Here is a 14,237-nt window from a genome sequence, read left to right on the forward strand (position 1 = left end):
CTTCCTGAGTTCTGATGGCATTTGATTCTTTGTATTTTGTTTGTTTGTTTTGGGATCGGATCTGGTTATATAGCCTGGCTAGCCTCCATTTCCTGATCCTCCTACCTTACAAGTTTGTGCCACTATGCCTGCCTTGATTGATGCATTTAATTATAGCTCTTCTGTGGGTGTGAGGTCCTACCTTATTGTAGTTCTAACATGGCTATGACAGGGCATTTTCATATAATGGCTGGCTAATCTTCTATCTGCTGGTGAAATGTCTGCTCACATCTGTTCTCATTTCTGAGTTGTTTGAGTTTTCAGAGGTTTTTAAAAATCTTTATTTTTGTTGCATGTGTATTTTTGTATACTGCATACATGCCTGGTACCTGAAGAGGTCATTAGATCACTTGGAAATATAGTTATGGATGGTCGTGAGTCACTCTGTAGGTGCCGGGAACTGAACTTGGGTCTTCTGCCCAAGTTCTCTTTAACTAATGAGCCCTATAGTCATCAGAGAGGTGTGTGTGTGTGTGTATTCTGGATACTAGTCCTTTTCTAGAGTTATGATGTATAAACAAGTTCTCTAGTCTGTACTCTTGTCATTCACTGTAGTAGACACATGCTGTCTGCCTAGGGATGGTGTATCTTCATTATTACGGAGGGTCCCACACTACACAGTTCTGACTGATTTAGGCTCAGTAGAGCAAGGCTCGAGCATAGAGTAGAGCCCCAGTGCTAGGACAGTACTAAGAGGAGGAAAGGGAAGAAAAGGCAAGTGCCAAAGTAGTTATACCTTAGAAGAAAGATTTATTGGATGTGGATGACTGCTTTGCCTGCTGCCCAGGAAACCAGTGAGGACACTGGATCTCCTGGAAATGGCCTTACAGATGCTTGTGTGCTGCCATGTGGGTACTGAGAATAAATCCTGATTCTGTCCAAGAACAGCAAGTGTTGTTTGTTTGTTTCTCACTGGGTCTTTCTTTGTAGTCCGTCTTGGCCTGGAACTCTTTATGTAGATTAGGCTGACTGCAAACTCACAGGAATCTGCCTGGCTCTGTTGCCTACCTTCTGGAATAAAGGTGTGTGCCACTGTACCTGGCCAGCAGGTGCTTTTTACTGCTGAGCCATACCTCTAGTCCACACCTTCTTGAGTTTTGGGTTTTTATATGTGGGGCAGGGTTTGAGGGGATTGGGAGCAGTGCTAGGAATCAAATGAAGGGTCTTGAACTTTCTATGCATCACTGGACTATATTCCTAGGCCTTTAATGAATTTCTAATTTTAAAAATATATACTGTCCTTCATTAGCATTGATCTTATAGTTACAGATAGTAAGGAGGCAATGTATAATGTGATTAGAAAAGCATTGATTCGGTAGGTGTTCAGAATATCAGTTATCCGAGGGTGCATGTGTGCAAAAACATATGCAGTCCCCTCCCATTAGTGCAGGGCTGAGGTGTGGTCTGCAAGGTCAGATTGTGCCTCCTGAGGGTGTTAGCCACGCCTCTGTCCTAGAAGGTGGGTGGTTGGAGTAGAACAAAACTTGTGCATCCCATTAGTCTTAATGATTCAAGAACTTACTTTAGGAAAGTGGATGCTAATGGGGGCAGAAGTCAAACCCCATAGCAATAGAGTGTGAGAGCGGAGAAAAGGAAAGGTAAAGCATGCTAGGCAAATTAGACTATGTTTTTATGTACTCTGGGTTTTTTTGTTTTTTATAAGGCAGGATTTCTCTGTGTAGCTTTGAAGCTGTCCTGGAACTTGCTCTGTAGACCAGGCTGGCCTTGAACTCACAGAGCCTGGCCTCTGCCTCCCAAGTGCTAGGATTAAAGGCATATGCCATCAACCTGTACTTTGAATTAGTAGTCAGTTGTTTTGGTTTGGTTTCTGTTGCTGTGATAAATAACATAACCAGAAGTAATGTGGGAAAGGAAAGGAATACAGCCCATCAATTGAGGGAAACCAAAGCTCTGATACTCCAGGTAGGAACCTGGAGTCAGGGACTGAAGCAGAGACCACGAGGGAATGCCACAGGTTCACATTTGTCTGTCCTTCTTCTACTGCCAAGGATTACCTGTCCATGGAGAGTACCACTCACAGTGGGCGGAGCAATTCTACACAAGCTAGCAATCTAAGAAGTGCTCCACAGACTCGGAGGCAGTGTCTCCATTGAGGTGCCTTCTTCTCAAGTGTTTTGACGGGCAGAATTAGCCATCATATTTGCCATTTAAAGATTCTTTTCGTAGATAGTTGGGTTGTAGCTTTCTCCGAATATTTTGGCAGAACAATCTGTATCAGTAGAAAGGTTTCTTGGTATTGCACGCCAACTTTTCTGTGATAAAAGAAAACATGGAAGGGACAAACACAGGCAAACCTGTATTAGTGACCGACTTCACACCCGCCCGTAATCCCAACACTCAGGACACAAAGGCAGGAGGACCAGTTTAGTCCAGTCTGCCATACAGCAAATCTGGTAGTGTTACTTTTAACAAGTTGTTTGACAAAAAGAAGCTTCGATGTAAATTTTGCAGGATGTTGGACTTGTCAAGTCTTTATAGGGAAGTAATTAATTGTATTGGGTGTGTATTTAGCAGTGTATATTGGGAAGGCGTGTCAAGGTTATTACCAGAAGTCGAAAGTGATGCACTGTTTAATACATTTTTGTGTGTGTGTTTCTGTGTGTACGTTTGTATATTTGTCTGCGGAGACCCAAGATCTCGGATGCCTTCCTTAATTGCTGTTCACCTATTTGGGGGAATGGTCTTTCACTGAGCCTGCTTTATGCTCAGTATCATAGTTCGACAGTTCCGACAGTAAACTCGGGAATTCACTTGTCTCCATGTGCACCGTGCCACTTCTTCTCTTCCTCCTCCTCCTCCTCTTCTTCCTCTTCCTCCTCCTCCTCCTCCTCTTCTTCGAGCTTGCACATATTCATAGCTAGCACTTGACTATGGAGCCATCTCCCTCTCCTGTGATACAATGATACAGTACTTTTTAGGTTAATAATTTGAAATCTGGATTTTCTTTTCAGTTCACTCCATTTTTAGGTGTATTGCTGAGGTCAAACCCAGGACCTCGAGCATGCCAGGCAAGCAGTCTTCTATTGAGCATAATCCCCACCCCCAACTCCTCTGATAATCGACTTTACCGCTCTACAGTCAGTCGGTCTTCTGCTCTAGAGTATCTTTGCTGTATTTGAATTAATTGATCCTTATGACTACAACTACTATTCATGATCTAATGGTCTTAAAAGCAAATTTAAATGGGTATAAAAATAAAGATCTCCCCTGTATTTCTAATTTACATGAACACAGACATGACTACAATTTAAAATATTTTTTCTATGGCTGGCTCAGTGGTTGAGATTGCTAACTGCTCTTGTGGAGGACACTGGTTCAATTCCAAGCACGCACATGGCAGCTCACAACAGTGTCCTGACATTTCCAGGGGATCCAGTGCCATTTTCTCACCTCCAGTGTCTCTTACCCATGCTTGGTGCACATGTACTCACACATTAAAATAAGTAGGGAAGTACATACATGTCCAGATTCCAGGGGCTGAGTATGTGATTCCCTTGTAGAGCTCTTACCTAGCGTGTGCTATGCCTCTCAGATCAGTCCTTAGCACTGTAACAAACAAACAAAACTCAGAATCTAAACATATTGAAGAACATTGAGAACAAAATCTAGACACATTGAAGTGTGGCTGTGCCTATAATTCCCAAACTCAGGAGGCTGAGATAGGAACATAAACATATAAATCTAAACATACTGAGATGTGATTGTGCCTCCAATCCCTGACCTCAGGAGGCTGAGATACAAAGGCTGTGTGTGAGTTGAGGCCAGCCTGGACTACAGCAAAACCCGTGTCTCAAAATGAAACAAAACAAATTGAAAAACAAAATAAAATGAAGAATGAAGATAATACTTTGAACTGTCACTGTGCTAAAGTGGATCTTTCGGGATGGCGCACCACTTCAGTGTAGAGAAGGCTGCTCTTGAGAGCCATCGCTTTAATACACCACCCGCCCCACCCCGCCCGCCCCAAGTGGCGTTCTGTTATTGAATGACTACTGCATTGCCATGGTGACTTTTTAATGTGTTTCCTTGCCCAATAGCAACAAAGTAACTGTCTTGGTGCTGCCAATGCTGGGAAGAGTGCAAACAGCATAGCAACAGGAATGGAAAAAAAAACTTTACAAAATGGGGCCTGATGCCCTTCTACAGAAGTATCAGAGCTTTTTCATTTTCATGGTAGCAGAAATTGCTCTTTAATTTTAATTTGTGTGTGTGTGTGTGTGTGTATGTGTGTGTGTGTGTTTATGTGTGTGTGTGTGTTCATGTGTGCATACATATGTGCTCTGCTAGGGGCTAAGGCCTTGTGTATGTGGAATAAGCTTGTACTGCTAAGTTATATCCCCAGCCTGGTTCCAGCTGTCATTTCATCTTAAGTAAAAGTTTTAATTGCTTGCTCCTTATTTACTGTTCATTCCTCTTCACTGACGAATTATGTTTTCAGATCTTTCAGAGAATAGAAAGGGAAATTTTTCTGTCTGTCCCCTACAAACAACAACACACTCCTCTAAATGTTGAAAGCACTTTCCAAATCATCTTCATTTTTTCCCGGACATGTACACTTTGTGTCCTTATTGGGGTATTTAATGTTCCCACCAAGGAATAATTAAAAGGCGTCCTTGAGATGATGCCAGATATATACTGTCATGAAGAGCCCCAATTAACTGTACTTTCAGAATTAGAGTGATTTAACTTACACAACCCATTACTAGTTCATCATAACACTTCGCCATACATTATCTAAATTATTTATTTATTTTATCCAGTCTTGTAATATTGTTGAAATAGATCTAGAACCTACCATCTTCCTGCCTCAAGTCTCCTGAGTGTTGGGATTACTTATATATACATGATCTCACTGGGCTTCTTGTGATACGCACTCAGAGGTGTTTCCCTTGCAGAATATGGCATTTCCATGTTGAAACTTTGATGCCTTTGATTGATTGATTGATTGATTGATTGATTAGTGGTCTCAATATGTAGGCCTCAATATGTAGCGCTGGATGGTCTGGAACTCACTGTACACACCCGACTGGCTTCAATCTCGTAAAGATCTATCTATCTTTACGATCTATCTATCTAAGGGCTAAAATGAAAGGCATGTGTCTTCTAACCCAATTCCTGATTTCTCTCAGCTACTTCTGTATTATGGTTTATTATCTTATTTAATTCCCCATGTTTGCCTTTGAGGTATTGTGTAGTGTGAATTGTGTGCTTATGGATAACATAGGATCAGGGCTAAAATACATGTCTAACCAGCTCATAGCTGATGCCATATTTTGTGAATTCACTCTTTCTCAATGCACTCTTTTTCTTCAGGATGAAGATACTGGGATGAAAAGCAAAGTTCATCATATTGCCAAGGAGATCATGAGCTCCGAGAAAGTGTAGGTATCAAGTTAGCAGTTTAGAAGCTGTTCTTCCCAGTTGACTTATTAAAAAATTCTTATTGGTTCTTTTTTTTTAAACAGGTTTGTGGATGTGTTAAAACTTTTGCATATTGTAAGTATCTGCTCATGTCTTTCTCGAATCTAAGATTATCCCCAGTCCTGTCCTTTTCCCACCCTAAAGGTTAGCACAGCTAACAAGTAAATTATACCCTTGTGCTCTCTAGTGCTTGGTTACATTTTAAATTTATAATAAGATTTTATATACTTATAGGTTTATAAATTATATATAATAGGCATTTCACAAGTTGTATTTTATTTGCATCTAGATGTACCTAGATGATTTCTGAATAATAATCTTCAGCACCTTCCATCTCTTCATAATAAATGAGCCGTGACAGCTGCTGCTACTCTCTCCTCCTCCTCATTTTCCTCTTCTTGCCCCATTTCTGCCTCACTTCCTCCTCTTCCCTCCTCCTCTTCTCTCTCTCCTTTTTCCTTCCCCAAAACTATACTCCCAGCTCCCATAATGATGTCGTATCTTTTGGAGGCATGTCTTCTTTAATCTAAATAGTTCCCAGAAACAGAGACGCTTGAGACAGCATTGCTAACTTTTTTTTTAACCGCAGTCACCTTGAACAGACCTGTTCGGAAAGAGCTGTGTGTATATGACCACAGGCTTGTTTTTCCTCTTACAAACTTTTGTCCTTCGAGTTTTTACAAGATTGCGTGTCTGCTGCAAGTCAAAGTGCTTTTGATGCTACTCTGTTTTTGTTATTTTTTGGCAAGATATGCCCAATATCCCAAATTTCTGTTGTGGAATATTAGTTTAAGATGTGTTACATTTGTTTAAATGATATGATGATGTGTTGCATTCTTTACATTGTACCTGTTTAACTCTGCGAAGCTGTGTTACTTTGCCTGTCTAAAACACCTGATTGGTCTAATAAAGAGCTGAATGGCCAGTAGGTAGGCAGGAAAGGTATAGGTGGGGCTGCCAGGCAGAGAGGATAAATAGACGAAAAGAAGGGAGGAGCAAGAAAAAGGAGGAGAGGAGAAGACCAGGGGTCACCTGGACACACAGGCAGCTGTGGAGAAAGAAGGAAAGAAAGACACATAGAATAAAGAAAGGTAAAAGCCCAGAGGCAGAAGGTAGATGGGATAATTTAAGTTAGCAAAACTGGCAATAAATAAGCCAATCTAAGGCTTGGCATTCAAAGAAAGAATAAGACTCCATGTGTTTTACTGGGAGCTGGGTGGTGGGCCTACAAAAAGTAAGAACAAATACGAACATCCCTCACGTATGTGCCACTAAGTGCTCAAGTCCAGTCGTTCTTCTAGCTAAAGACATACAGCCCTCCTTGACAACCTGCAGCCTGTGTCTGCCCCATACAGCCCTCCTTGACAACTTGCAGCTTGTGTCTGCCATGTACAGCCCTCCTTGACAACCTGCAGCCTGTGTCTGCCACGTACAGCCCTCCTTGACAACCTACAGCCTGTGTCTGCCATATACAAACCTCGACAACCTGCAGCCTGTGTCTGCCATATACAGCCCTCCTTGACAACCTGCAGCCTGTGTCTGCCACGTACAGCCCTCCTTGACAACCTGCAGCCTGTGTCTGCCCCTCCCTCTCCTTCCCCACTACCCTCCTTGCCCTCTTCAGTCAATCATCAGTCAAGACAGTCTCTCATGGCCATGGCCATAGGTCAGCTGATCAGGCAGTTCCTCAATTAAGGTTTCTTTGTCCCAGGTGACTCTAGATTGTGTCACGCTGACAGAAAAACTGATCAGCACATAGACTCTCAGTAAAGCCAGGAATCTGGACCCAAGGCCCCTGGACATAGTGATATCTGATACCAAATAGAATGTGGGGTTTTTGTTTTATTTTTGTTTTTTTGTTTTTTCAAGACAGGGTTTCTCTGTATGACAGCACTAGCTATCCTGGAACTTGCTCTGTAGACCATACTGACCTGAAACTCACAAGGATCTGCCTGCCTCTGCCTCCTGAACTCTGGGATTACAATTGTGCACCACCACCAACCAGCTTCATCTGTTTTTCTAAGTGCATCATAAAATGAATAGTTTCCCCAGTTCTCATGTTTTCCCCATCCTAAAACAGTCATTCTGTCCCGAGTATACAGTCTTGTGAATTGTGCGGACTTTTAAATTATCAGTTGCTTTGTCCTCTGTTTAGCTGCTGTTAACTTAGCTACTGCCTTCATTTTTGAGCCGTTTTATTCATATTAAGACTCATAGAGGAAGTCCATTATTAAGAGCATATTTGTCTTGCTTCTGTCTTTCCCACCTCGGTTTGGCATCTCCTTCTCTGTGTGTCTCAATTTCAGGTCTTTGCTGCTCAGCTTCCAAAGACTTGTGGGTATTAAGTGATGTTTATGTGATTATTTAAATTACCAAATCTTTTTAAGTAAATGGCCTTTTAATAAGTGTTCCTTATGTACCTTTTAGTATATTGTATAGCCATGTTACACAGATTATTTATTTTTGGCCTCATAACATCCCTAAAGATAGTTTTTTTTCTTTTGTTTATTTTAAATGAAGGAAGTAGCAGGCTACTAAATGTCAAAGCTAGGCTTTGAAGTATAGTCTCTGTGAGTACTTGGCTTAAAATTTTAAATGTTTGCTTGCAATCCTAACCATTGCTATTTATAGTGTATCTGTAGGACGTAATATATCCTTGGACATATTTATTGCTTACAAAATTTTTTTCATCTGCCTAGGAAACCAGAAAACTCTAGCATTTCGTCGTATAAAGATGAAAGTGAAGCTGGATCTTGTTACTTATATTTCATATGAACATTGCATATTAAGGTTATTAAAGAGAGTCAGAAACATACCATATGCAGTTGGCTTCAGTTATGTTTTGCATTGAATGCATTGATGAGTATGCACAACCTGACTTTTGCATGCAGGAAAGGAAGGGTCATTTCACCTGGGAAAAATATTTTCATTTTAACAACAAAGTCAGCAAAGCACAACGGTACACCCCCATGGTCCCAGCACTGGGGAGGCTGAGACCTGCAGATACTGAGTTTAAGGCCCTTCTGGGTTGTATAACAAGACTTTGCCTCAGCAAGCAAGACAAAAGCAAAGTCACATTGTTGAGATGGGGACTTCCCCTTTCCTTTTACTTCACAGTCTCTCTTTTAATTTTGCATATTTACCATAAGCCTTTGACCCCTTCAGCTGCTTTGCTTTCCTTTAAGTGATTTTTATTTACTGTGAGCTCCCTGTCTGTCCCTGTGGCCACACGCGCCCTTTTAACTAAACAATGCCTCAAGGTCAAGCTTGCTGCTTGGGGCAGCTGGTGATTAAGTCACACACCCCACTCTGGTCCTGGAGACTCTGTGGACCAGAGAGAAGTCACACACCCCACTCTGGTCCTGGAGACTGTGGACCAGAGACGAGGCCGTCTGTTCTGTGCTTCAGTGCCTCAGATGTTCTGACCAGGTCTCATTTGCATTGTTTTTCACCGAGGTCTTCCCCGAGTGATCTGAGTTGGCAGGGTGGGCATGTTCGTACTGTAAAGAGTTGGGGTTATTCTGGTTCGGAATGTCATGCTAGGTGATTTGACTCTGGTTGGTTTTTATTAGAATCAGTGTTGTGTGTAGTTGATGTCAGTCATGTCTGCGGTTGGCCTACCACTTTACACCGTCTCCCGCCTCCCTTGTTTAATTCTGCCATCTCTGTCTGCTCACCTACCCCTCTGCAGTGCTGGGTTTCAAGCCAGCCTAAGTGAGTGCTTTTCCCTGAGCTCCACGGCGAGGCTTGTGAACCAGAATCTGGTGTGCAGAAGCCAGCTCTGCTCTCACTAATGAAGTGCTTGTCCGCTCATTCGCATCTGCCTTGGTGTGGTTAGAGGAGCCTTGGCGAACTTAGAGGCTTCTGCCCAAAATAGTTCTGCGGCCCTTAAAGATCGTCACACTTTCCCAAACTATCCTGGCCGTTGGGATTTAGGAAGATAATTAATTGGGCACGTGTTGTAATCATCTTTTTTATTTAAAAAAGAAAAAAAATTATGACCTCCCTCCGCGGTTCCACTTTGGCAGTGGCTGAGGTTCCTGAGTAGCTGAGAAGTCTAAGATTGTCTGTAGTTCCCGTGGAACTGGTTGCATCTGGCTCTGGGGCCAAAGAAGTGACAGGAATATAGTTGCTGCTCTACTACAGGGAGGCTGTTTCCTTGGCTGCTAAGCCCTGGCATTCTTTGTCTTTGCCTGGAGGTAGGGATGCCTTTTTTGGAGCTGGCTGTTGGAGATTTAACCTAGGGTTTTGTGTATGCTGAGCACACGTTCTACACTGAGCTATGCATGCAGCCAGGGACACTCTTCTATGTTCAAAACCACCAAGAGAACCTGTGATAGCCCCAGGTGAAAATAATTATTAAGGGATATGAGATAGGATTTAGGCAGTATGCTGACCTCTTTCACATGACACGATAAATCCAGGTGGCCCAGGGTCCTAGAGCTGCTATGTCACTGTGTTTGTACTCAGGAGCAAAAGCAAGCTCCACCCACTCCCACCCTCTTTCCCATAGCTCTTCTGAAGAGGCAGGCTGGTCCTCTTCTTCCTCCTCTTCCTCTCTGTATTTCTCTTTCCCTCTTCTCTCCCCTTTACCCTTCTCCCAATAAGTTTCTTTCTTAAGCTCTACCTACACAGAGTGTTTGTCTCCTGCCTGGCAAGGCCTCTGGCTCTCACCCGCCTTGAGGCCCCTTGGCCAACCAAGGTCTCTCCCAATGTCTCTTACAACACAGGGTCTTTCTATAATGTAGCCCTGATTGTCCTGGAACTAACTCTGTAGACCAGGACGGTCTCATACTCAAGAGATCCACCTGCCTCTGCCTCTCAAGTGCTGGGATCACAGACGTGCACCACCATACTGGGCCTTTTTTTTTAATTTAATTTTTTTAAACATACAGTAAAACAGACTGTGTTCAGTCCCAGTGCTGTTGAAGGGACTTTTATAGTGGTCAAGAGATTGGAATTAGCTCCAAATGCAGAATTCATAGCCAAGGAGCAAAGTGAGAGTCAGTGGGTAGAAGATTCCCGAGAAGTGAGGAACAAGTAGGGGACGGGCGATCTGCTACTGCTTGGGAGGTGGTGGAAGGTGAGGAGCAGGACCAGACACTGGAAGTGGTGGGAGGTTCTTAGTAAAGCTCCCTTGTCTAAGGAAACTGTCAATCACCTGCTTAGAACATATAACTGTGGGTCTTAGAGATTCAAACCCTTGACGTTCTTATAATCTTTATTAAGTATTCTTTTTTGAGACAAAGTCTTGCTATGGAGCTCTATGGAGCCTCAAACACACAGCAATCCTCCTGCCTTGGTCACTCCCCACCCCCAAGTGCTGGGTTTAAACAGATGCATATACCACCATACCTAAGTACAAAATAAACTTTCTATTTTATTTAGAGCTACTGCCATACTTTCCAAAACGATTTCATTTGGGCTTCAGTTCATCTGAAGCTGTCTCAAGCATCCAATACTCTTAGAAAAAAAAAAAAAAACAAACAAAAAAACCAAGCCTTGTCAGGTGTGTGTTCAGGGCCTCCACGTCATTGGTTAGCCCACTTGGATTTGGCTGATCTTTGTTAAATGTGTCTTAAATAAACAAGTTTCCCTTTTGGCAGAGGTGGAAGACATGGAATGCAGGGTCTGGCAGGAGCTGTGTCACACTGGCTCCTAAGTTACTTAACAGCTATCATCCACTGTCTATGTCATGGTGAGGAAATACCTTCCAGTTGGAAAACAAAAGTTATTCTGCTGCCAAGGGACCAAAATAGTCATCACTTAATTTTGCAAGAAGAAAGGAGCACGCTTATTGCTTCGCTGAGCAGGAACCGCTTCGGAATGATTTTAATCGCTAAAGCGGTAGAAGAACGTGTAGCTGTTTACCTGCTGAGCTTTGAACATGTTTACAGTCAGGGGTGTGATTCATAAGTGTGTTCAGTAGCGTTCCTTGATAGTAGACAAGCTAATGGCTTCCAGAAGTGTTAAGTAGCTGCATTTTCTCCTAGTAAATGCCAGGGTTGATGGAGGCAAGCTCTCAGGGATGGAATCTGGCTGCTATCAGCTGGTTTCTGGGGTGCTTGTGTGGTTTTCTAGTAGTGTTAGCAAGCTAAATTCTTGTTTTATAGTCTACTAGTTAGTTATACAAGTTGGTTCTTTAATTGCTATTATAGATAGGGTGTTCCTTTAGATTAATGTAGCTACTGAGACAATAAAAATGATCCCGGGTTCTGCCTTTTAAAAAAAAGTTTTTAGAATTTGTTAAGAAAGTGAGGTGGCTGGGCATGCAGCTCTTTAGTAGAGTTCTTGCCTAGCATTCAGGAAGTCCTGGGTTCAGAATGGTAGTGCAGGCCTGTTTATCCTCACACTCAGGAGGCAGAGGCAGAGGAATCAGAAGTTGAGAGCAATCCTTGGCTACATAGCAACTTAGAGGCCTTTCTTGACATGTCTGTAATCCCAGTCATCCAGAGGCTGAGGCAGGAGGATTGTGAAGTCCTGAGGCCAGCTTGGTATCAGCAAGACTGTCTCAAAACAAACAAAGCATTGAAGAGAGCTGGGGGTGTCGGTAGAACTGTGCCTGCATTCAGAAGACTGGATTTCCCAGCTCTGTAAAGAAACTTAACTGTACTTTGGGTAGGAAACCTTTCTGTTCTCCTGGGGTATGTGTGAGAATTTTTTAGTTTGAGGCTTGTTTTTGTTCCCCCGCCCACACCGAGAAGAAATACTCTTGATCAACTTGTATTTTAGGGACTAGTGTTGAAGGAGTCAACAGAGGAAATGCTGTCCCTTCCAACTTGATTTCCCTAGTAAATCCACGAAGGGGAAACCAGTTGCGGATAAAGAGAAAGCCTAGTGAGCCTCTTCAGGTTCTGCTTTAGGATTTGGAACCAAGCCGTTGTGAGAAGGAACCTTTGTTTTGGAGTGCTGCACAGCTGGGAGATTCCGCTATTGTTTAGCTGAGATCTCTAGGCCCACCCTCGAGACAATGAGGTCTGGGGCAATACTTATCTCCTCCCCCACCCTTTCCTCCTCCTCTGCTGTGATAGGGTGTGGTGGTGGTGACCTATATTAAAACAGAGCCCTGGCAGGCTTAGAACAGAAGATGAAGAATATGCCGCGTTAGTGTGTAAGTGGTGAGCTCACTGGGAGGCTGGCTTGAGGGAGAGCACCGAGACCTGGAGTCAGAGTGTTGTGCTGGCTTGCACCAAAGGAATAGCACAAAGTGTCTGTGCACCATCCATTAGACTTTATCACCGCTACTCTACTAATACTAATTACGTCACAACCGCACCGGTTTAGCAAATGAAGCAGCCAAGGCTAGCCCAAGGAAACCCAGTAAGCCAAAACAAGGCTTAGATCTAGAATCCCGATTAGATAGTGCCTTCCTTCCTCCACAGGTCTCAGCTAGAGGCTCCAGGCTGGAAAACCGCTACTGACGGGGATGAGGGACAACTCGGAATGTAGTTAGTTAAGACCTCCTGGAAACTTAAAAAAAAAATTAATAAAATATTTTTTGAGAATTTCATACTTACGTATTGTCTTTATGTAAGTTTTGCTCTTCCCTTCAGCTCCTGCTCTCTCCCTTCAACTCCTCCTTTGTCCATTCACGGCCTCTTTTTAATCTCTCTCACACATACACACGCACACATACACGCATACATACACACATACACACAGATTCATACACACACACATACGCACGCACACTACATACACACACATACACACACACACAAACACCCTTCGCTGAGTCTACCTAGTATTGCTCATAAGTACATGTATTGAGGAGTGATCACTTTGGATTGAATAACCTATCAGGTTATTCCCCTAGAAAACGGATTCTCCCCCTCTCAGCAGCCATTGATTGGTTGGTTGTTCTTCATCTAGGTGTGGGGCCTTGGGAGACTTCCCCATCCATGCTGGCCTATCAGCTTGTATCATTGTATAATTCTTGTGTAGGCAGCATTTTGTGATTTAATGGATGGATATTCTGTCTAGAAAATGCTACCTGGAAACAGGTATCTCGGTCTTCTGGCATTTGCAGTCTTTTGTCTCCACTCTTCCCTAATGTTTCCGACCCTTAAGTATAAGGGTTGTGTTCTAGATATAGATTTTGGGGCTGGATACCCCCCAAAAAACACTTACTTGCTACATTTTGAAAAATATTTTCAGTATTTGAAAATTACATATTACAGATCACTGTAATAGTCCCCATGTATTACATACAAAAGAGAACTTCTATGATGAAGGGTAAGAGCTGTGGGTATAAAGATCAATATTTAGAGTACAGTTAAAAATTATATTGGTTTATGTATTAGTCAGTGTTCTCTAGAGTAATAACTTATACAATGAAGTTTTCTTTCTATATTTATCTATAGCTATCTATCTGTATATATATAAAGGCAAACATTTTTTAAAACTTTATATTTATTCAGAATAATTCATAGTTTGCAACCTAGCTAATCCATCAATGACTGGCTATGAACGGAAAGCCCAACAATCCAGAAGTTGCTCAGTCCATGAGGCTGGATGTCTCAGCTGGACTTCAGTGGAGGCTGGAGCCCAAAGAAGTAGGCTCTAATGCCAGTGAAGGAATGGACTTGGTAGCAAGGGGAGGGCAAGCAGGCCAAAAGCGAAACAAAAACCTTCTTCCATGTCTTTATTGGCTCCCAGAAAGTGTGGCCCAGATTATAGGTGTATCTTTCCTCCTCAAGATCCAGATTAGAAGTGGATCTTCAGCCGGGCGGTGGTGGCGCACGCCTTTAATCCCA

General features: G+C 42.8%; 1 protein-coding gene across 1 annotated transcript in view; it reads left to right on the plus strand.

Annotated features, from left to right (window-relative positions):
- The window catches only part of Fgd6 (FYVE, RhoGEF and PH domain containing 6), a 121,653-nt gene that overhangs the window by 55,694 nt on the left and 51,722 nt on the right, over positions 1–14,237 (plus strand). Inside the window, exons 4-5 of the mRNA XM_038314827.1 lie at positions 5,374–5,441; positions 5,526–5,556. Of these exons, the coding sequence (XP_038170755.1) occupies positions 5,374–5,441; positions 5,526–5,556 (99 nt within the window). The remainder of the gene's footprint in view (positions 1–5,373; positions 5,442–5,525; positions 5,557–14,237) is intronic.

This window comes from Arvicola amphibius, chromosome 17 (genome assembly GCF_903992535.2).
Source record: "Arvicola amphibius chromosome 17, mArvAmp1.2, whole genome shotgun sequence".
NCBI lineage: Eukaryota > Metazoa > Chordata > Mammalia > Rodentia > Cricetidae > Arvicola > Arvicola amphibius.